Source organism: Pseudorca crassidens, chromosome 6 (genome assembly GCF_039906515.1).
Source record: "Pseudorca crassidens isolate mPseCra1 chromosome 6, mPseCra1.hap1, whole genome shotgun sequence".
In the NCBI taxonomy this organism is placed as follows: domain Eukaryota; kingdom Metazoa; phylum Chordata; class Mammalia; order Artiodactyla; family Delphinidae; genus Pseudorca; species Pseudorca crassidens.
This window is the reverse complement of record NC_090301.1, coordinates 75,659,334-75,681,166: the sequence shown is the minus strand read 5'-3', so window position 1 is coordinate 75,681,166 and position 21,833 is coordinate 75,659,334. Positions and strand designations below refer to the sequence as shown.

At 33.5% G+C, this 21,833-nt stretch overlaps 1 protein-coding gene across 4 annotated transcripts in view; it reads left to right on the top strand.

The window, feature by feature from the left end:
- KCNJ3 (potassium inwardly rectifying channel subfamily J member 3) overlaps positions 1-21,833 on the top strand; it is a 179,097-nt gene that overhangs the window by 137,997 nt on the left and 19,267 nt on the right. Inside the window, exon 3 of one of the 4 annotated variants that reach the window (XM_067741893.1) lies at positions 17,017-20,331. The exons of 2 other annotated variants lie outside the window; for them this stretch is intronic. In XM_067741893.1, the coding sequence (XP_067597994.1) occupies positions 17,017-17,603 (587 nt within the window). In that variant the 3' untranslated portion in view covers positions 17,604-20,331. Of the gene's footprint in view, positions 1-17,016; positions 20,332-21,833 lie in introns of those variants that run through there. One more of the 4 variants, XM_067741897.1, reaches the window with a different exon arrangement.

Genomic DNA, 21,833 nt, shown 5'->3' with positions numbered 1-21,833 from the left:
ATACAATTTATAGCAGGCGCTAAACCTCTAGGTGTCTCACAGGATAATGATATTTGCAGGACAGAGGTTCAATGGGGAGGAGTAAACAAATTGAAGACGGAAATGTATAGCTGCTTTCATATGTTCACAAAATTATCAATTTTATTTAAACAGATACATTTAAAAGATTTCATGCGTAATTAGTTGTTTTTTTGTTTTTTTGTTTTTTTTTTTTTTGGCGGTACGCGGGCCTCTCACCGTTGCGGCCCCTCCCGTTGAGGAGCACAGGCTCCGGACGCGCAGGCTCAGCGGCCATGGCTCACGGGCCCAGCCGCTCCGCGGCATGTGAGATCTTCCCGGACCGGGGCACGAACCCGTGTCCCCTGCATCGGCAGGCGGACTCTCAACCACTGTGCCACCAAGGAAGCCCCATAATTAGGTTTTTAATATAGATGCTATATCCAGTGTAATATATTCCAATCTAGTAGATTTTAAGACATTTATAAATATAAATGCACTTTATAAGGCATACAGTTCATGATAAACATAATAAGCAGTCTTGTTCTCTGATGTCACTATTAATGATTCTAATAATCAGATTCTGGAGAGGACAATATTTTTTCTGTAATTCAGATTTTAGAAAATATAAGCAGACTGTCGGAAGACTAATAGTATGTTAGTATGTTATATATACCATATCCATATTATATATATAATATTCTGTTATATATATAACAAAACATATGTATATATATATGCACACTAACATGTAATATGTTAGTATATTATATATACCATATCCATATTATATATATATAATATTCTGTTATATATATAACAAAACATATGTATATATATATGCACACTAACATGTAATATGTTAGTACAGTCTAACAATATGTTAGATTCAAGAACACATTTTTGAGTGCATTTCTATACTCTATTAACCTTCATATGAAATAGATGACATGAGTTTGACATTTGCATTCTAGTTGTGTTAAAATTAAGTCCTAGAAGATTAAATAAACGGCCAGAACAGAATGACTCTGTTTTCAAAATTTCTACTACTTATCTGTTAGCATATGCATTTAAAAATTTTAAAGCATGCTTTTCACATGATCACTGGGTGTGTAGGTTTCATTGACAAGAGCCACCCTCTGAAAACCTCATGCACCTGAACCTTGGAAAACCTACCCAAATGTTTTAATAGATATCAAAATCTTTAGGTAGCCTAGTAGAACTCCCAGTGACTTCAGCCCTGCCCACTTCCCACATGCAAGAACAACCAAGGTAGAGTAGGGTAGATTCTCAAATGCTGAAAGAAAGGAAGTTTGAATTAAAAGTTTCCAGTATGTTTAAGATCATCAGTTTGCTGGATGAGGGAGGAGTGCTGGCATTTCTGGGTATTGATTTGGGAAGACCGGTTGAAGAATTTGAAGTAATCAGATTCTTCTTTAGTACCATCAGGGTTGAGTAATGTCAACATGGAATGACAACGAGAACAGCAGTTCAGATGGACTCTTGGTTCAGTTAAAACAGAGCTATTCTATTCTAGCTTGAAGCACAAGGTTAGGACATAGGCTTTACTCCCAAGCTGCTCCCTTGAATGGTGCGGCCTCTAGCAGAGGTGGGAAATCTCTTATTACTCTCTCTTTTTGTCCATGTCTTTGGATATGTAAAATCTTATATCCTTTCAAGATCAAGAACTTTTGCTCTACATTGCTAGATAGATAGATTTAGGGATAAAATATTTAGTTTGAATTTTTCAAACAAAAGACAGTGGAAAGTAGAATTTACTTAACCAATTCACGGTATTAAAAAATGTGTCATGCCAACTATGCTGTCTTAGATATAATAGATTTTATGTAATATTTAGGTCTAAAGTAATAAACTTTAAAAAACCCTCTATACCACCCACCATACCATCCTGGTTCTGTTATTTGCCTCCTTGCCCTAGTTGAAAGTAGCTGATGGGACCTCGGAAGAGGTATACCAAGGTTTAAAACACAAACATTATTTTAAGATGGCAGTAAAGAGAGAGACAGATGGCTGTTCCCCTCACATATTCTATTAACAACCAGAACTGTTAATTAAAATAAGAGGTAACTCAGAATGTAATTAAACCTATACTGAGAATTGAATTAATCTGGATGACGCAGATAAGATCACAGCTCTCTTCATTTTAAAGCAAAGCTTTGTTTTAGATTGTGTTCAAATTAGGTGGTCATTGAACTCACATTCCCATTTCACTTTTCTAGTGTTGAAATCATCTATAAATTGAATCATGTTATAAATGAAAATAGGTGAGGCTGGCACCTTTACAGGAAGTTGCTCCTGTACCTCAATTTTCCTCTTTGACATAAGGTAGTGTTTTAGATTATGTTTCCTATGGCCTGTCTAACTCAAATTATTCTGAGTTTCTTTAATTGTGCTATTCAGTCTAATAAGATTGTTCAGCTTACTGTAGACATAATTCTTTGTCAGAGTTCTTAATAAAGTACATTTTTTCTTTGCCTATTTTGCTCTCATATTCCTGGAAAAGGACCAGTGAATCGTGGCTGTATTCCAACAAATTTCTATTGATTACAGGAAAGTTAATGGCTTCCATCAGAACTATATTTTAACATCACCAAATCACTATAAGATTATTGATACCTGTTTGTTCGGAAAGGAGCCTTGGAAAAACAATTGCATTAAGATGCACTTCATGTATTTCAAACTCAATGTATTTAATCTAATTAGTTGGCTGAGACCCAGCTGGTGCTTTGTCAGCAGATCGGGAGTAAAACAAAGAAGCTATAATTAATGAAATTAATGCTAGATATAGACACTTGAGGTTTGAGGAGACATTTCAGTCATAACATTTCCTTTGAGCTTAGCAGAATGGAGAGACAGTTTAGTTGGAAGTAATTGTTCTTAGTTTAATGGCACATGGTTAGATGAGGATGATTATTTTTCTCATGCTACTGGCTGCTAGGACTCTAAGTTGGCAGGCATGATGGTACAAAACTGTCAGACAAATTTAATCAGAAAGTTCAGAAAATAAAAGGGTATGATTTAATTTACTATTTTTATCTTTGCTTTCCTATGAGATGTACAAGTAAAATTTCATGGTATGTCCATCCATCTTCGTCATTCTAACAATATGAAATTATGGTCTCCAGTCTTTCTCACCTTCTAAATCCAATCGGTTTTCAAGTCTTGTTAAATTTGCCTCCTAAATGCCTTTTCAATCTATCTCCACAGCCATTGTCTTTTAACACAGCTTCCCAACTGGTCTACTTGTTTTAGTCTTGCCCTGATCAGATATTTTCTCCACGGAGCAGTCAAGGTGATTTCTACAAAACGCTGCCAGACAGTGTCACAACCTCTGAATAATACACATCAATTACCCCCCACTGAGTGGAGCAACACATTTTTTTCAGGTGATATGTACAAATTTCCCTCAATATAAAACGCCAGATACTTCTTATCAGGTAGAGGTTTTTCAGCATTCCAAGGAAATGAAAGAGTTTAACCTTTCACTATAAAAATAGTTTTGTATAATAAGATCTTGGTTCTTGAAAATTAATATTAAAATCTTGATAATAATAGTAGTACTAATAACAAACATCTATTGAGTTCTCCATGAAATCAAAGAATGGAAATTGTGAGGAAGAGACCTCAGGCTAATTGCCAGGTGCTGTGGAAGGCTGTTTCCTGCGCTAGCTTTGGGCTGGGGAAACATGATGTCAGATGAAGAACAATGTTCAGTGGGCAATTTGTACGGATAAGATGTGTACTCGAGGTGAAATAGGGCATGCCTATAAAAGGTATGCATGTGTAATTTCCTTCCGAAGTTAATAAATATTAAGAACAGATAAATTATAAAACAATTGCACCAAAGTAATGGCAAATCTTTTTGATTATGCATGCAGTCTATGTCACTGAGCCTTGCTTTGACTGCATGTTATAGCGCTTTGTGGGTGCAAATCTAGGCAGGGATGGATGCTTGCATCATTTGGGGAGGTCTTTCTAAAGAAGAAAGAATACAACATTATGAAACCAAGTGTATGAAAGTGAAAAGGACTTGTGCTAGTGAAAGTCCTTGATGCTTAAGCTGCATAAGTATCAGCTTAAATCCACCTCTGGCATATTGAGGTTTTGAATGTTTACTTTCTGTTTCTCTTGAAAAATAGTCTATGTACATTTTCCTCTCTCTTATGGTGATAGGAACATTTCTTCATTAAGATCCTAGAATATTTTCATAACAGTCCTAGACTTAGAATGTATATGATAAATACTTTATAATAAGTTCTACTTCTTCCACTGTTTATTAGATATTATATGCACTTAAAGAATTCATGTCTGAAGGAAGATTAAGAAAAGAGTATATGTATTGATTAAGGGAAGAAGTAGATTAAAAAGAGCATGAGAACAGCCTAAAATAACTAGGAGCTGTCAGTATCAGAGGGAATGGAGCCCCTGTAGATGGTATGAGCAATAATGATGGTTTAAAATTAAAGAGGGGAAATTTTGTTTATATTTTTTAAAGAATGATTACATAACTATATCTTTGTTTGAGGAGACTTTGGCATTAAACTTAGGTTTTGAAAATTAGCTTAGTCTACATAGAAGACATACCTATTTCTTGCATCCATTCATTTTGTGGAGATAAAATACAGTCACAGTAAGAGAGATGTGCCAACTTACACTTATGTGAATAGGCTAGGTATTGCCTAATGTGGTGAGCAGGGTGTTTAGAATATACAAATTTAAGAACAACAAAATAGGGTGTTTAATTATGTGATTTTTCATTCCACCCTTAAAAGTAATGTTTTAAACATTTTTTAAGTGTTTAAGACCCCTTTATGGATTCTAATAATCAAAATTTAGAAATTGTTAAAGAAAACAGATTTGGTAGTACATCTCTGTCAATAGTTTTTTTTTTTTTTTCCCACCATATGCGTCATGGTACCTAGGTTCATCTTTAAGGCATACTGAAATGGTTGAAATGTAGCATATAAGCATAGATAAGGGCTCCTGAGGTGTGAAAAAGTTAATTCCCAAAACAGAAGTAATCTGGCTTCATCACTTACAATCAATGTACCGACATTGACACATCCTTATCAGCCTACGTCCATAGTTTACATTAGGGTTCACCTTTTGTGTTGTGCATTCTAAGTTTTGACAAGTATATAAAGACATCATACAGAATAGTTTTACTGCCCTAAAAATCCCTGGTGTATCAGCTGTTCATCCCAAAACGCTGTATTGATTAATCTTTTCACTCTCTCCATCATTACCTTTTCCATAATGTCATATAGTTGGAATCATAAAGTATGTAGCCTTTTCAGATTTGCTTAGTTTCATTTAGTAATATGCATTTAAGTTTACTCCATGTCTTTTTGTGGCTTGATAGCTCATTTATTTTTATCACTGAATAGTATTCCTTTGTGTAGATACACACCAGTTTGTTTATCCATTTACCTACTGAAGGACATTTAGGTTGCTTCCAAGCCTTGGCAATTATGAATAAAATTGCGATAAACATTTGTGTGCAGATTTTTTGTGGACATAAATTTTCAACTCATTTGGGTAAATACCAAAGAACCTGATTGCTGGATCATAGGGTAAGAGTGTGTTTAGTTTTGTAAGAAGCTACCAAACCGACTTCCAAAGTGGCGGTACCATTTTGCATTGCCATCAGCAGTGACTGAGACTTCTGGTTGCTCCACATCCTCACCAGCATTTGCTGTTGTCAGTGTTCCAGATTTTGGCCATTCTAATAGGTGTGTAGTGGTATCTCTTTGTTATTTTACTTTTCAGTTCCCTAACAGCATACAATGTGGAGTATCTTTTCATATGATTAATTACCATCTGTATATCTTCTTTGATGAAGTGTTTATTCAGATCTTTTACCACCCCTGTTTTTATTAGGTGCAGATTTATTAGCTGAAAATGAGATAGTAACTACTTCACAGGGATTTTGAAAATAAAATAATTCATTTAAATATTTTAGCATAGACTCTAGAATATATGTACATAAATTTTAGAGGATATTGTTATAGACTCTCTACATTACATCATAATAACATGTCTGAAACAAAATTTACTGCCCACACCTCATCCCACCAATCAGCTTCCTTTCCCATTTTTTTAAATCAATAGCACCAAAATTCTTCCTTTTGATTTTGTTTAAAAGATTTCTATTATTCTTGACTCATCCCCTAAATGCAGACAAATTTATATCATTTTTCCTATGGAAGTTTTGTTAGATAAAGACATAAATTAGTGAATAAAAGTCTTAGAATAATTTTGGATACCTTTATGTTAATATCATACACATTTCATATATTTTTCAGGTCAATCGAATGAAATATAACCTTGTTTAACTTTGAGAATGTTTATCAGGAAGAATAAAATATTACTTGAAATAAAATAACTGCATGATGTTATTTTCTAATCCTTGTTTTTGTTGTTCAAAAAGTGATGTATCTAAGGATGAACATCAGTAGCTGCAAGTCTATTAAAATAGGTAGAATATATAAGAAAGTAGTTTCTAATTATGACTTATACAAAAATTGATACCTGTGGGTATGTACAGTCACAAAATGAACCTCTTCTTTACCAATTATTAATTCTATCTTATGATTCCTAAGTGGACCTCTGGCCAGAGAGCTTGAGTCTTAATATTCCAAGTGGATTAATTCACTTGCCTTCTCTCCTTTCTCTTTCCCTTCCTTATTTAGACCTTGGTTATTACGTCCTAATTTAGACCCTTGTAATATTAACAAGCCTTTGAATATTAGACAGTTTTATGTATTATATATCTTAGCATCTTTTATATGATATAAATAATTCTGTTCATAAATGTCAAAACTTTCTGCAAACATATATACAATAAAATTTCCCCACAAGGTCACCAGGCCAGTTGAGAATTTTGCCTCCAGATCTTGGATACCTTAACAGAATGCTGTAGACAGATCATTTTTTACTTAAAACCTGGGGAAAAAATCTAGGCTGTCTTAGGAGTTGAACTATATGTTAGCATAAACTTACAGAGTTTTGTTATCACTTCCTTTCTGAAATGTCAATTTTAAGGAAGTTACTATTTGCATCTCATATGCTATTTTCCTCAGCATTTTTATATCATTGACTTTTACTTTAAGTGATTTTATTTTGTTTAATTCAAATAATTTAAAGTACTGTCCAAGGAGATGAGAAACTATGTAGTTTAGGGAAACATTTTTTGTTTGTTTTCATTTTTATTAGAGTATAGTTGCTTTACAATGTTGTGTTAGTTTCTACCATACAGTAAAGTGAATCAGTTCTATGTATACATATATCCACTCTTTTTTAGATTTCCTTCCCATTTAGGTCACAACAGATCACTGAGTTGGCGTTCCCTGTGCTAAATAGTAGTTTCTCATTATTATCTATTTTATACATAGTAGTATATATATGTCAATCCTAATCTCCCAATTCATCGTCCCCTGCTACTTTCCCCACTGGTATCCTTATGTTTGTTCTCTACAACTGTGACTCTATTTCTGCTTTGCCAGTAAGTTCATCTGTACCATTTTTCTAGATTCCACTTATAAGCGATATTATACGATATTTGTTTTTCTCTTTCTGACTTACTTCATGCTGTATGACAGTCTCTAGGTCCATCCATGTCTCGCAAATGAGAAACTATTTTGTTCCTTTCTATGGCTGAGTAATATGCCATTGTATATATGTACCACATCTTCTTCATCCATTCCTTTGTCGATGGACATTTAGGTTGCTTCCATGTCCTAGCTGTTGTAAACAGTGCTGCAGTGAACATTGGGGTCCATGAATCTTTTTGAATTATGGTTTTCTCCAGATATATGCCTAGGAGTGGGATTGCTGGGTCATATGATAGCTCTATTTTTAGTTTTTTAAGGAACCTCCATACTCATCTCCATAGTGGCTGTACCAATTTACATTCCCAACAACAGTGCAAGAGTGTTCCCTTTTCTCCACACCCTCTCCAGCATTTATTGTTTGTAGATTTTGTGATGATGACCATTCTGACCTGTGTGAGGTGATATCTCATTGTTTTGAAACTTTTAATATTTTGACTTTGAAATACCTGTTTATGTCATGGCAGAAAAATTAATTCTTTCAGAAGACTTGTACATACATGTTCAACCTAATCATTTTCCTTTAAAATACATGTGCTAAAATGTCATATATTTTGTGATTATTACTGTGATATGGCATTTTTCATACCTAAAATAAAAGCCACTCAGTAATAGTTCCCATAAAATTATAGGGACTTTATTTTTCATTTAGTCTTTGTAAATAACGTAACAGCAAAATTACAAGCAAAACTCTGACTTTTTACTGAAAAGCATAGAACCAGAACAACTGCTGAATTGCAAATATTTATTCAGGCTCTGTTCTAAGCCTGCAAGCAGACAAAATGTATTTGAATTTCTGCCAAAGAAGATGTTAAAGAAATAGATATAGTTTGTGATTGAAAATGATATAGCAACCTATATAAAAAGTCAGTCTCATGAATTAAGGGGAAAATAAGTTTTCAATTGTCAGGTAAAAATGGATTTGCTCCATTTTCTAAGGTGATCAGTTATAGTTGCATAAGGGATAGTTTCCTCAAAACTTTAGATTTAACTAGAGGTCAGGTATTCAAGTGTATCAAAATATTCAGGTAATTTAATTATCGTATGGTTTAACGATTAAATGCAGATAAATCTAACTTCTAGTAAATATATCTGGTTGTACATCTGTCAGTGTATAATTTCAAAAAAATGTAAGGAGAAAACAGTGGTTTCAGTGGATAACAGACTGGTTATCACTGAGTGTGATTTATTATTAGCAAGCGTGTCTTGCTTCTTTGTGCAAGAATCATTCATATTCTATACAGTGATTATATATACTTTAATATTCTTCCCTCCCTACTTTACTAATTAAAATAAGAAGCTCTTAGTATAGATGTTTCAAAGTCAATTTTTGAGTTCATGTGTTGAACTAATTAATAGATTATCACCTTAAAAGCAAAGAAAAAATCAAGATTGACATATATCTATTTCATTAATAATTATATCCCTTCTTTTTTTGTTGGTGACAATCTCTACTGGTGGTGAATAAATTACTAATGGGTATGGGAGCTCTGATTCATTCAAAAAGTTGACTTTTCCTGCACTGCCATTTTAACCTTCCCATTTTTCCTCTTCCTCCATTCCTTCTACTGTCTCTCCCCAAGAAAGCATTGAGCATCTAATACCTGGCACCATGTTGGATACTAGCGATGCCAAGGTGGATAAGAGTTCTCCTAAGAAGCTTATTCTAATGTGATATTTGTCTGTAACCGTAATGAATGAACAAACAGGAACTGTATCCTAAATTCAAGTACAACTGGTTGTGCCCTTACACAACCAGATGTGTGCACAAGTCTTTCCCCACCCCAGAATGTGTTTTTCTCACATGGTAGATGTGGACTATGTGGTAAACTACTACTCATTTTTCAGGACTAGGTTTAAACATGCAGGTCGAGAGGTTGATCCTTCAGTCCATTGCCATAGCACCTGGTAATTCAGCACCTAGAAGAGTGCCTGGCAGAAAGGAGATGTTTAACATGTTAATAAATGTTAAGTATTATCACTGATTGAAGTCAATTATGTATGTCATTTACAACACCTAGTGGTCAGGGAATATTGATGTGTGTGCCTGTGCATACGTGCATGACAATAAGACACATTTAAAAGACAATAAATTAAAATAGAGAAATCGGGAAAGACTTCATAGAATTAATGACACTTTGATCTGAGCTTTGAATATGAGGAATTATGTCAACAGGTAGAGAGATGGAAGAGGACATTTTAAGCAGTTGAAATAGCATAAACCAAGTAATATATATGGAAAACAGTACTTACTAATAGGAAAGTCATCCATTTAAGAAAATTGGAGCAGAATAGAATAGAGGTTAAAAAAACTGGCTCTGGATGTACCATCCTTTGTCATGTGACATTGGAGAAGCTACTTCCCCCTCCTGATACCTCAGTATCTTTGTCTGTCATATGAAAAAAGAATAGTACACACTTCATAGAGTGGTGGGGAGAATTATATGATAATACATGTAGAAAACACTTAGGATCTGGCATATATATTTTGCTGTGTTGTAGTTATTGTTGTTAAGGTTTTTAAAGAGCTAAAACTATAGTGGTAACTTAGAGCTAGATTTTGAAGGAACTAGGAAGACATGCTAGTAACTGTGGGGTTTGTTTTTTATTTCTTGACTAAATTTTATTTATTTAGTTTAAATATCACATATTCAAAAGTTACTAAGCCCCACCGCCTAATATCATCACATTAGGGTTTAGGGTGAAAATTCAACCTATGAATTTTAAGGGAACACAAACAATTGAGTCCCATACATTATAGAAAGTGGTTCTGAGTGACATTTTAAAGCAAAGTTTTAAGAATATCTTTTTTTTTTTTTTTTTTGCGGTACGTGGGCCTCTCACTGTTGTGGCCTCTCCCGTTGCGGAGCACAGGCTCTGGACGCGCAGGCTCAGTGGCCATGGCTTACGGGCCCAGCCGCTCTGTGGCATGTGGGATCCTCCCAGACCGGGGCACGAACCAGTGTCCCCCACGTCAGCAGGCGGACTCTCAACCACTGCGCCACCAGGGAAGCCCAAGAATATCTTTTAAAATGGATTAATCTAAGCATTTAATTGCTGTAATTTGTGTGCAATATTTTTTTAAAGTTGACAGGTGGTATTGCTTCAGATAATATATCAAAAGTTTTTCTTCCCAATGACTAGGGATAATGTTCACCAAAATGATTAAATTCCAGCGTTATCTGAAAGATGTTCTGTTTTCTTTTAAGCTAGAAATTTATTACATTTTCCCTTTGAAAAATATCTTTTATAATATAGGATATTTCCCAACAGTAATTAGGTTACATTATACCTATACCATTAAGATGCTTTGGAAGCTAAAAATCATATCTTAACAGGAGAAAACAATAGCATGAATGGATTTCAGTAGCTTCGTTTTGTTTCTGTCATTGTCAGTGCAAGAAAGTATGTTTTAATAGGTACCATGAAGGAAGAGAGGAAAAGATAAGCAAGAATGGAACACTTCTACAGTTAGGGTAAGGGAGTTATAATCATTTGAAAGTGTGCTGGGTAAATTCTGCAATGCTTCTGTATGAAGTGAGAGTGGAGGGCTGAAGATAGTGCCTTGTCAACAAAGTAGAGAAGTTAATTGTATTTTGAGGGAAATAGTTGCTACTGTAAAGTTAGTCACACTTGTGCAGGGCAGGCCAGGTTGACAGTGCTAGAATTGACTCAGTTCATTATGTGTGTAATATAGGCCTTTCCTCATACTCCAGATAAATATAGACAACATGGTCTATATCAAGTTAATAGAAACTAACAAGATGAGAATTATTTCACTTGCCTTGAGTTGATTCTAAGAAAGAAAGTGATCACTAAAGAATTGAAATATATCTAAAATGACCTTTTAACTAGCTGGAACCCCAATAATAATAATAATTGATAATAGCTACCACTTATTGAACCTTTATTATTTTAGATATATGGTAGACCCATTAAGTAGGTATTATTTATAATCATGATAGCCTTATAAATATGTTATTATCCCTTATTACTATTGATATTTTTTAGTAAACAAAGTTCAGATCATTGAAATAATATGCCTAAGGTCTTACTAATAATGTATGGTTAAAACAGCAACAATCTCATTTATATTCAAAACCCATGTTCTTTTGCTTAATATTACCTTGATTCTCTTAAATATATTTTCAGCAGTATGACAATGAATTCCCTGTCATATTGTCCATCTGCCATTGACCCTTAGCACCTGCACTTATAGTCCTTTCTGGAAATCTAACATTTTGTTCTGTTGGTCATGGTTAAAAGTCTATTTTCTTTTCTTTTGTTCTTCTGGGAACTTAGAAACCTAAAGTAGTACATTTGAAACATTTATTGCTAAATTTCTTATTGACACTTTATTTTCTTTTTTTATTTTATTTTATTTTTTTAAACTATTTTCTAACAAATATAATTGGCTTTTTCTTCTTGTTTTTATTTTTAGTTTTTTAGATTTCTTTGACCTAGCTTAGGGAATAATAGCAAACTGATGTCTGAGAACACATTGTAAGACCAAATGCTTGTAAATAATAGAGGATAATATTGGCTTGAATGTATGCCAGAAACTTCTACTCCTCACTAAAAGTCTGTCTGAGCAAAATATGTTGAACTTTGAAAGTGAAGAGATTCCATTTCTTTGAAAACTGCAGTTTCTGGTAGCCATTTATGTATTCTTAGTTAGCTTTTCAACCAATATCCCAGAAGAGACTGGTGCCATGACCTTAGTATTATTGAACAGCAGTGTACATGGGGTCTTTGTATTTTGTAAACAAGATAAAAAGGTCCCAAACATCATGTGCTTCCTCAACAAGTTTATAGTTTAAATTTGGGTTCAGCTCAGTGCAACACAATAGAGAGCATGCAGAGAATGCCAAGTGAGCCTTACAGTTATTACATCTAGGGGGATGGGTGAAATTTTGGAAGTGCTTTAGGGAAGTCACAGCTACAGATCTTATTCAATAATCCTCAGAGCAGTGCATAGGGTGGACTAGGAAATTACTTTGTGATATAGCCCATGCCTATTATTATTATTACGACACGGCTCGTTTGAAGGAGATTTGCTTTTATTTTCCTTTTTGTTTAGTGCACACATGATAAAGTGCAGCTACAGCCACCATGTTATTGGAGAACTTCCCACCCCCCCACACGCCCTCAGCAACTTCCATACTGAGTAAGCTTTAGATAAAGCCTCTGCTGTGCAGAAGTTATCGATTGCTTGGTATTTTCTGTGTCGCAGCATCCAGACATTCCCCTTGGCCTGTAGTTATACTGCATTTAACCATCTTGTGCTCATCTCACGTAGGTGACATATGCACCATCTCTGTTCAGAAGAAACAATAGAAAACAACTGAGTTAGAGGTATTCTGAAAGTTTAATTAAGGACTTGTCAAAATAACAATTCAGTTTGCCATTTTCACTCAAAAAGCTTTCATACTTCTTATTTGAATTAATGTTCAATTAAGTTAGGGAGATGAACTTAACGATGTAAAGGCAGAATCAGGAAAGAGAAAAGTCAAAAATAAAGAGATTAGACTACATTGCCTCTATCATTTTAAATTGAAACACTACTTTGGAATAAATTAAACAACAACATATAGTTTCTTTGTCCATGAATCAAGGCACAGGATAAGTCATTTTTTCACAAAATGTTTTTCATCTAAGGATTCAAAAGTCCCAGCTATTTCCAGTTAAAGCAGCATCTGTTGCTTTGCCAGTTCCCACAGAGATGAGCTCGTGTTGATTTTCATCACATTTGTTCAAGCCTGGAATCTGGTTAAAACATGCAAACAGTCACATTGCCAGTTAGGAGGTGCAATCATATAGTATCTTTTTACCTGCATTTATTTTGATTCAAATGGCATTTGTAATTATGAATCTAAGCATGGATTATTTTAAATAATTTGGCTTACAGTAAGTAGTATCATAAGATAAAGCGTTCTAGAAGGAAGAATACTGTAATATATTCATGTTCTTAGAAAACAATTATATTTACTTTAAATCTTCTCAATTGAAATCTGTATTCTATATTTTCAACACCATTTTGGGTGTTACTTTTTTGGGATAACTTGTAAAAAGAAGTAGTTTCTCAATTACATCTTATTTTAGTAGATTGTCTAAACTGCAGATTGACCATCATAGAGATCTTCCTGTTATCCAATTAATAATGTTTCCATATCATTATCCATATGTTGATTGTACATTAACATTCTGAGGTGAAATCAGATTTTAAAACGATGATGTTGTTGAATTGGAAATGTCTGATAGTTGTGTACCTACTTTTAATGAAAGTGTAAAAGGAACAGTAGAAGAACAAACAAAGGTTAAAGTGCTGGCAAATGTTCTTCATTACCAAAGTATTATAGCGGACTGTAGTCACTCACCTTGCCGAGGCCTTTTTAATACACCCCAAGTTTCCATACTTAGTCTTCGCAGCTATTCTAGATAATTAGGTGGAAAATGTTGAGAAACCCTAAAAAGTGAGAAGATGAGTAATGTATCTTCTTCTGTAGTTTTGAAATATTTTGAATGTTTAGTTGACCATTTCAAAAGAAAATTGCTATGTGATACCTAGCAATTTTTAAGTTTAATATCCTATATTACTAATATGGGACAAATTACTAATATGTCAAAATTCTCCGCTTATATGAATGCATTATCACTAATTTCCAGGGAAAACAGGAAATGCAAATGATCACCCACAGAATGATAAAAAGAAAAGCAGTTATGATGGAGCATTGCCTGATACCAAACACTGTTTTGTACACTTCACTCAAAGTCTCAACAGCTTTGTAAGAGGATATTGTTATCCTTACTATGTAGAAGAGTAAACTGAGGCTCAGAGAGCTTTAAGTGATTTTTACAAGCTGTTTAGTAGTGTAATAGGAAGCCTAATTTATATATTTTTCAATTATATAAAAATGTTGCCTCACCAGTATTAGTTTGCTATGAAAGGAAGTAAAGTCAATTTCATATAGTAGAATAAAATCCCTACCTTCCTTTTCAGTCAGAATTATCCACTGGCATTTTAGTAATAATGCTTACAGGTATTTTTACATGAACAAACATTTGAAATACCTGTTTCCATTGTGGATGTTATAGTACCTTAATTATCAATATCCTGTTTCCTCAAAGTAAAAATTTTACAAGATTTTATTTCCCCCATTTTTTTCCCTTCATTTAAGGTTCTCTAGTTCTTCTCTATGACTTCTGATAACTACATATGAAACAGCTCAGGGTAGGCATTGGGGATCAGCAACACAGTACATTATAATGATAAATAATGGGGACAGAATTTTTATTTTTAATTTCATAGTCCTTTCTTAATGTAAAGAAAAAAGTCGCTAAATGTGGGCTAAGAATGTGATAGGAATCAAATTTTGTTTCAATATGTAATCTACTGTTGTTAGAAATAATTGAACAAAGTTCATAATCTTAATTTACTTCAGCTCTTAATATATACATGCATTTATAGTGATCCTTTTTCATAAATTTATATAAATTAATACCCTGAACTGGCAAGTATACATAAAGAATTCATGAGAGTGATTGCTCTTGGAGAGAAATTAAAGGGTACTTATTCAATTAAACAATAAAGGGTACTTACTCATTTTATTGTTTCATATACTAATGGATAAAAACATCAATATTTGTTCTTTATCCCAGGTAGTTTGCTTAATATTTAAACATCTCAAAATAAAACCAAGTAAATATATTGGGAAATATACTTTTTATCTTCTCTAAATAAGTGATGTTCTATAATTTTTTCTCATGAAATATTGTCAGAAACTAGAAATCTGTTTGAAAATACAGAATGATACTGTGTGCATGTCTATAAAATGTACAAATCACTTTTTAGTCTAATTTTGTTATCTTCACATATAAATATTTCTGGGTGCTACTCCTGATATGATAATGATTATGAAGACTAGTATTGGGTCGCTGTCAGATTTCCACCATGACAGTGAGATTGATAAGTTGTTTAGAATCAGGTTCCCAACTAAAATACTAGAGACATCATGGCAAAGTAAAAACAACAACAAAAACAGAAGTTAGAATAATACCAACTTTTCTCTACAACTTCCTAGATCTGTGTGCCAGGAAGGGCAAGAGATTTAAACTCTCTGAGCATTATACTCTTTGTCTTTAAAATAGACATAAAAATATTTTCTTATCAAGATGATATTGATGATTAGAAATAATATGGAGAGAGAGCACCTAACATAGTGCCTGAGATGGGCATTTATTTTCTACATAAATTTCTTTAAAAGCTGTCTGGAAAAAGACAATATATATATCATAACAACTGATTCCCTGGTAATATAGAACTGATAATAATTATAAGGTAAGATTTTGGAATGATTCAGTGAAGGATTTAATTTATCTTCAGTATGGTTTTTGAATTATGCAGTTTATTTCTAATTCTAAGTATTGCATGTGTGATTGCTAGTCAGAGGAAAAAATACAGAATATCTCTTTATCCAAACTATACCAGGCTTAAACACAGTAGAAATTATTTATAAAGTGACAAAGGGAGAATAGAAATGAAAGAAGAAAGACTGTCATTACTTGTTTAAATTATACTTAACTATTGGAAAGATGCATTTTTTAAATTCATCTATTATTTTACACTTTAATAACCTTTAATAGATGTCTGATAGTAAAGGTAGAGGACAGTAATGACGTTTGCAACTTATAGAAAATTGTACCTTTTGACTAATATAAAACTGAAATGTAATATATGGCTTTAATTTATTCATATATTTCCAGTCTTCACAAAGGAATATTCAGAGGCTGACTGATTTAAGCGTAACTTAGTCTTAACATATGATTAATGAGAACAGAATTGAGTTGATCAGAGTAGCATAAGGTAAATGATATCCAAGCAACATAATATATAAATGGCAGCATTTCACATCTTATATCCAGCATCCAGTTTCAGAAATTTGTATAGCAGGAATAGAACTTGCAACATCACAGTGGCCCAGATTACTGATTTTAGCATAGGATTTCTGAAACTTGAACAAAAGTTCATTCTGGCCCTAAAGGTCCAGAAGAAGGGAATCTCTACAATGACTTTACATTATACAACATAGAAATATTTTCAACTTTTATTCATTTAACAAATACTTGGGATGGTTATCTTTGCTTTCATTTATAAAAGCCAACTATTTTGGCTCGTTTTACATTTCTGTACGTGTAATTTTATTTCATGATCACAGCAGTACTGTAAGACAGGTGTTGCTTTTTATATTTTACTCTACAGAAGAGGAAAGTGATACGCAGTTAAGTATCCTTCTTAAGTTAACAAGCAAAATGAATTCCTTAGTTCAAAATGCCTTAACATGTGCTTCTACTATGCATAATTTATCAAGGACTTCCTTTTTGCTTTCAGGGATGACTTGTCAAGCTCGAACATCATACACTGAAGATGAAGTTCTTTGGGGCCACCGTTTTTTCCCTGTAATCTCCTTAGAAGAAGGATTCTTTAAAGTTGATTACTCCCAGTTCCATGCAACATTTGAAGTCCCCACGCCACCTTACAGTGTGAAAGAACAGGAGGAAATGCTTCTTATGTCGTCCCCTTTAATAGCACCAGCCATAACTAACAGCAAAGAAAGACATAATTCTGTGGAATGCTTAGATGGACTAGATGACATTAGTACCAAACTTCCATCTAAGCTGCAGAAAATTACTGGAAGAGAAGACTTTCCCAAAAAACTCTTGAGAATGAGTTCTACAACTTCTGAAAAAGCCTACAGCTTGGGTGATTTGCCCATGAAACTTCAACGAATAAGTTCAGTACCTGGCAACTCAGAAGAAAAACTGGTATCTAAAACCACCAAAATGTTGTCTGATCCCATGAGCCAGTCAGTGGCTGATTTGCCACCAAAGCTTCAAAAGATGGCCGGAGGAGCAGCCAGGATGGAAGGGAATCTTCCGGCAAAACTAAGAAAAATGAACTCTGATAGATTCACATAACCAAACACCCCTTCAGGCATTATTTACTGTTTGATTTGGTAATAGTCCAATATTTGGCTGATGAGGTAATCCTCTTTAAGGAATCTGAAAGGTACATTTTTTCCCCCAGTCATATATACATATTTGAGAACCTTCCTTTTCAAGTATTGCTAATGTGCAAAAGATAAAGTTGTGAAGGGAGGACATCAGAAGGAAGTTCTTATTAACGGGCATGTATTATCACATCAAGCATGCAATAATGTGCAAATTTTACATTTAGTTTTATGGCATGATTTATATATGGTATATTTATATTGTATATTATGGAAAATGTATATATATATATTTAAAGGGGTAGTACCCTGCACAACATTTCTAACATACGTATTAAGCCAAACATGAATTGATAGCTTTCAGGGTGATAAAACTATATATATATATGTGTGTGTGTGTGTACACATAGTTTTATATATACACACACATGTATGTACATATATATACATACACATACACACACACGTACATACATATATCTGATAAAATTGTGATGTTTTGTTCAAAGTTGTAGTTCTTGTGCATGTTTACTTTATTAGGCTAGGAAGGCTTCTGGCATTAATTATTAATACCAAATATTTTAGCCTTAAATTATTTGTCATTTTAAAATCTGATTTAATGTTTTCTGCTGTTTAAGGTCCTGGAAGGTTTTCAGTTGTTCTTTATACGAGGGAGTCACACAAGTCTGTGCTACTTATGGCCCTGCAAAAATATAACCATTATATGTTTAACTTGTAAATTTTGAAGCATACTAATACGCTGACAATTTCTTATGATTTTTAAAAGTTGCTAGTACTGGGAAAAAATAAATATTGCCATTTTGAGAGTTGGTCCTTTCCTGGACTGATTAAAGTCTGGAAATCTCTTTTACGTACGATCTAATACAAATATGAGCTCTGAACAAATGTTGAATCACTGTAATAGTCAGTAGCGAAGTTATATTGAATATATTGGAATCTGTGTGAAATTACATAATTAATGGTCCCTGTTTCAAACTGAGTCAATTGGTAACATTTTCACTCTTTTTCTCAAACTTTTGTCATTTTAAAAATCAGTAATTTATCTTTGAGGAGATAAAACAATACAATGAAACAGATGATAGGTATTTATGTGTAAAATCTGTATGTCTCATTGAGTCTCTTTTTATGCCATTCTCATGTTTGTGGCACTTGTTATAGCAGGACAGACTCTTTTCCTCACCTGGGGAACCTATTTCATCCCTTGCCTGTCACTCAATTCCGAAGGAATGTTTTGTATATACCTGAGAGAATTTAAAATCAGATAACTTGAAGATATTTTACCCATGTGAGTTTTTTGTTTTGTTTTGTTTCGGTAAACACTCAATTTATTGGTGTCTTGGATCTCTGGCCCACCAAAATAATTTTAGCAGTACTATTTTTTGAACCCAAAGGTTTGATATTTATGACTCATTAGTAGGAATCAAAACTGTTCCTCAGAAGAACACATGAAAAATAAAGATTTGAAATGCAGAGATTTTAATGAAAATTTACAAGTGCTTCTTGTCAGAATATCATGGATTTTCCTATAAAGCTTTTTGGGGTATTGCAATCTAAGTCTGTCCAGAATTAATCTACTTCTCCTTATAAATTGTAAATCCTTAATAGCTGGTTTGGGCTCCCACCATTTCCCGTTGTTTTTAGCAATCCTGTGATGATTTTCGTATTGGAAAATTATTACATCAACAATTCTATCATTGACTACAATAATACCTTCTGGCTACCTCTGTATCAACCAAATTCTGCAGGTGCAAACATATACCAGGGAATTGTTACTGGCAAAATGATCAACCTTGAGCATCCAACCACTGTGAATAGAGCTGGATGCCCTAACCCTTACCCCCAAACTTTCTTATTTACTGGATATAGGAAATGAAATAGTAGCAGAGAGAGAAGGGGACCCAGGGGTTACAGTATATTTATTATCAGTGGAAGAGACTGCACAGATCATTTAGTCCAACCACTTAAAACTAAACAGAGCCATAATTTAATTTAGAGAGTCATTTTAATTTGTTTTTGGCACCAAGAGGATTATGAGACCAAAAATAAACTCTCCAAATATATTCATTCATTCATTCAACAAAATTTTTGCATGTCTTTAATGTTCTAGGCATTTTTAGCTCCTGTAGATTTGGATATGACTAAGTCAGAGAAGGTCACTGCCCATTCAAACACTGCATATCAGTAGGAGTGGGGGGAGGGAGACAAAAAACAAATGACACAATTTCAGAGTCAAAATATCAGTTAAGGGAAGGAAAACAGGGTAACGTGATGGAAAATGACTGGGTGAAATAAGAATTCATTATTCTAGAAGAGGTGACTGGCTTAGGGAGGGGGTGATCTTTGAACAAAGACCTGAATGATGAGAAAGAACAACTGTTGTCAAATTTTTCTTAGTGAATGCTGTTCCTTTAACTTTCCCACATATGTATGGGAAAGGTATGATTTCTGCATGTAATTGCAGTTTAACCCCTATTGCTAAGTTGATCATAGGTCCCGGTTTACCCAGGAGAGTTCCAGTTTATACCTGTTGTACCTGTGTAATTATTACTAATACTCCCTTTCACTCTTATAATGTCCTGGTTTGGATGATATATGGTGACTCTACGTTTTTGTTGAAACTAAATTATGAAGTCTGATATATTTGGATAAAAATAAAGAATTGCTTTTTCTTCTCATTTTGCTGATTTTTTTGACACTGATCATTCCAAGCAAAGTCATCTCAGTTTCATATATTTTAGCCTGTAGGACTTCTCATCAAAGTGATTTCCTGTAACATTTGTTCAATCTGTACATGACATGTTTTCCTAGCAGTGAAAAGTTATGCATTTTATTGACTGAATAAAAAATAAACCTCTGGTGTTTCCATTTCAGGAATTTGTAAGAGCTCACATCAAAGGGAGTAAAAGTCAACTTAAGTCAAGATAATTTTCAGCCCACCAGTGTGGTGACTGAAAAAAAAAAAAAGCAAAATCTAATGTGTTCATTGAACTGAATAATTCAACTTAACTAGAAACTAGTCCCTTTTAATGGGATTTTCATGGTATAGCTCCTGTCATGGTAAAATATTTCATTCTGTTTATCAAAATGATGTAAATTAAAAAAACACAATTATTTTGATAATGCCTATTTTCAATTTAAATATCCTCATAAATATGTGAATATGCTTTTGTAAATATATATTAAACTAAAAATAAGGATATTTTATTATTGATTATTTCTGAAGAAATTCTTATGCTGTTTTAAATTCATCCATATATGGCATTAAATATTCTGAAAAATATTTAGTTGTCTCAGTACTCAAGAGCCACTTTGTGGAAATAGAATGGAACCATAATGGATGATTTCTCTGGGAGGAAAAGTGAGATTCTGGGGAAGGTGGCTTACATTCTATTTGAATGAAAGTTTCTACCATTTCATACCATGAAGAGAGTTCAGTGTGACTGCACAGCACATCTGTGAGCTCTATTCCGAGTATGTGCTTGAGTTCTGTTGTACATATTCAGATTAGCATCAAACTAATTGCATTGTCCAGCATGCAGTTTATTATTATTTAAATGTACAAGGTCATTTAGGTTACAAAAGCAGAAACTTATGTAATCAATACTGCAAGTTCAGTTTTATAAAAACTGTATTAAACTTTCAAAATATGATTGGGTTAAATTTCTGTAGCGTGCTCATCATTTTTCTACTTCCCAAGAGTTAATTACTCACATTACTTGATTTGGTTTATCATAAGACTTTTAACTCCTAAAAATCAATGATTAAATGATTGAAAACGTATAATTAAATCATTATAAGTCATTCCTTGAGGGTTACTTTTATTTTGGCTCCTTACTGGTGAGATACTTCAGCAATATGGAACCTGAATTTAATAATACAGATTATTTGAGACCTGCATTTCTTGGAGGAAGCTTCATGACCATCTTACCCTTTGCTGAACCTGAGTCTCAAAAGCCACAGTAAGTAAAGCAGACAAATACACTGTTTTCCTGATTTTGTTTAAATATCAAATCACCTTTTAGAAGAGCGCTCAGTTACTTTTTCTGACAGTGTTTCAAAGAAAAAGTGTTTTCCTAATTTTAGATCAGATGAGTTCAATATGTCATATGTCCAACTCTCTGACACCTCACAGAATTAATCTGCAAAGCCAAGTTCCTGTAGCTTCTGACCTAGAGGA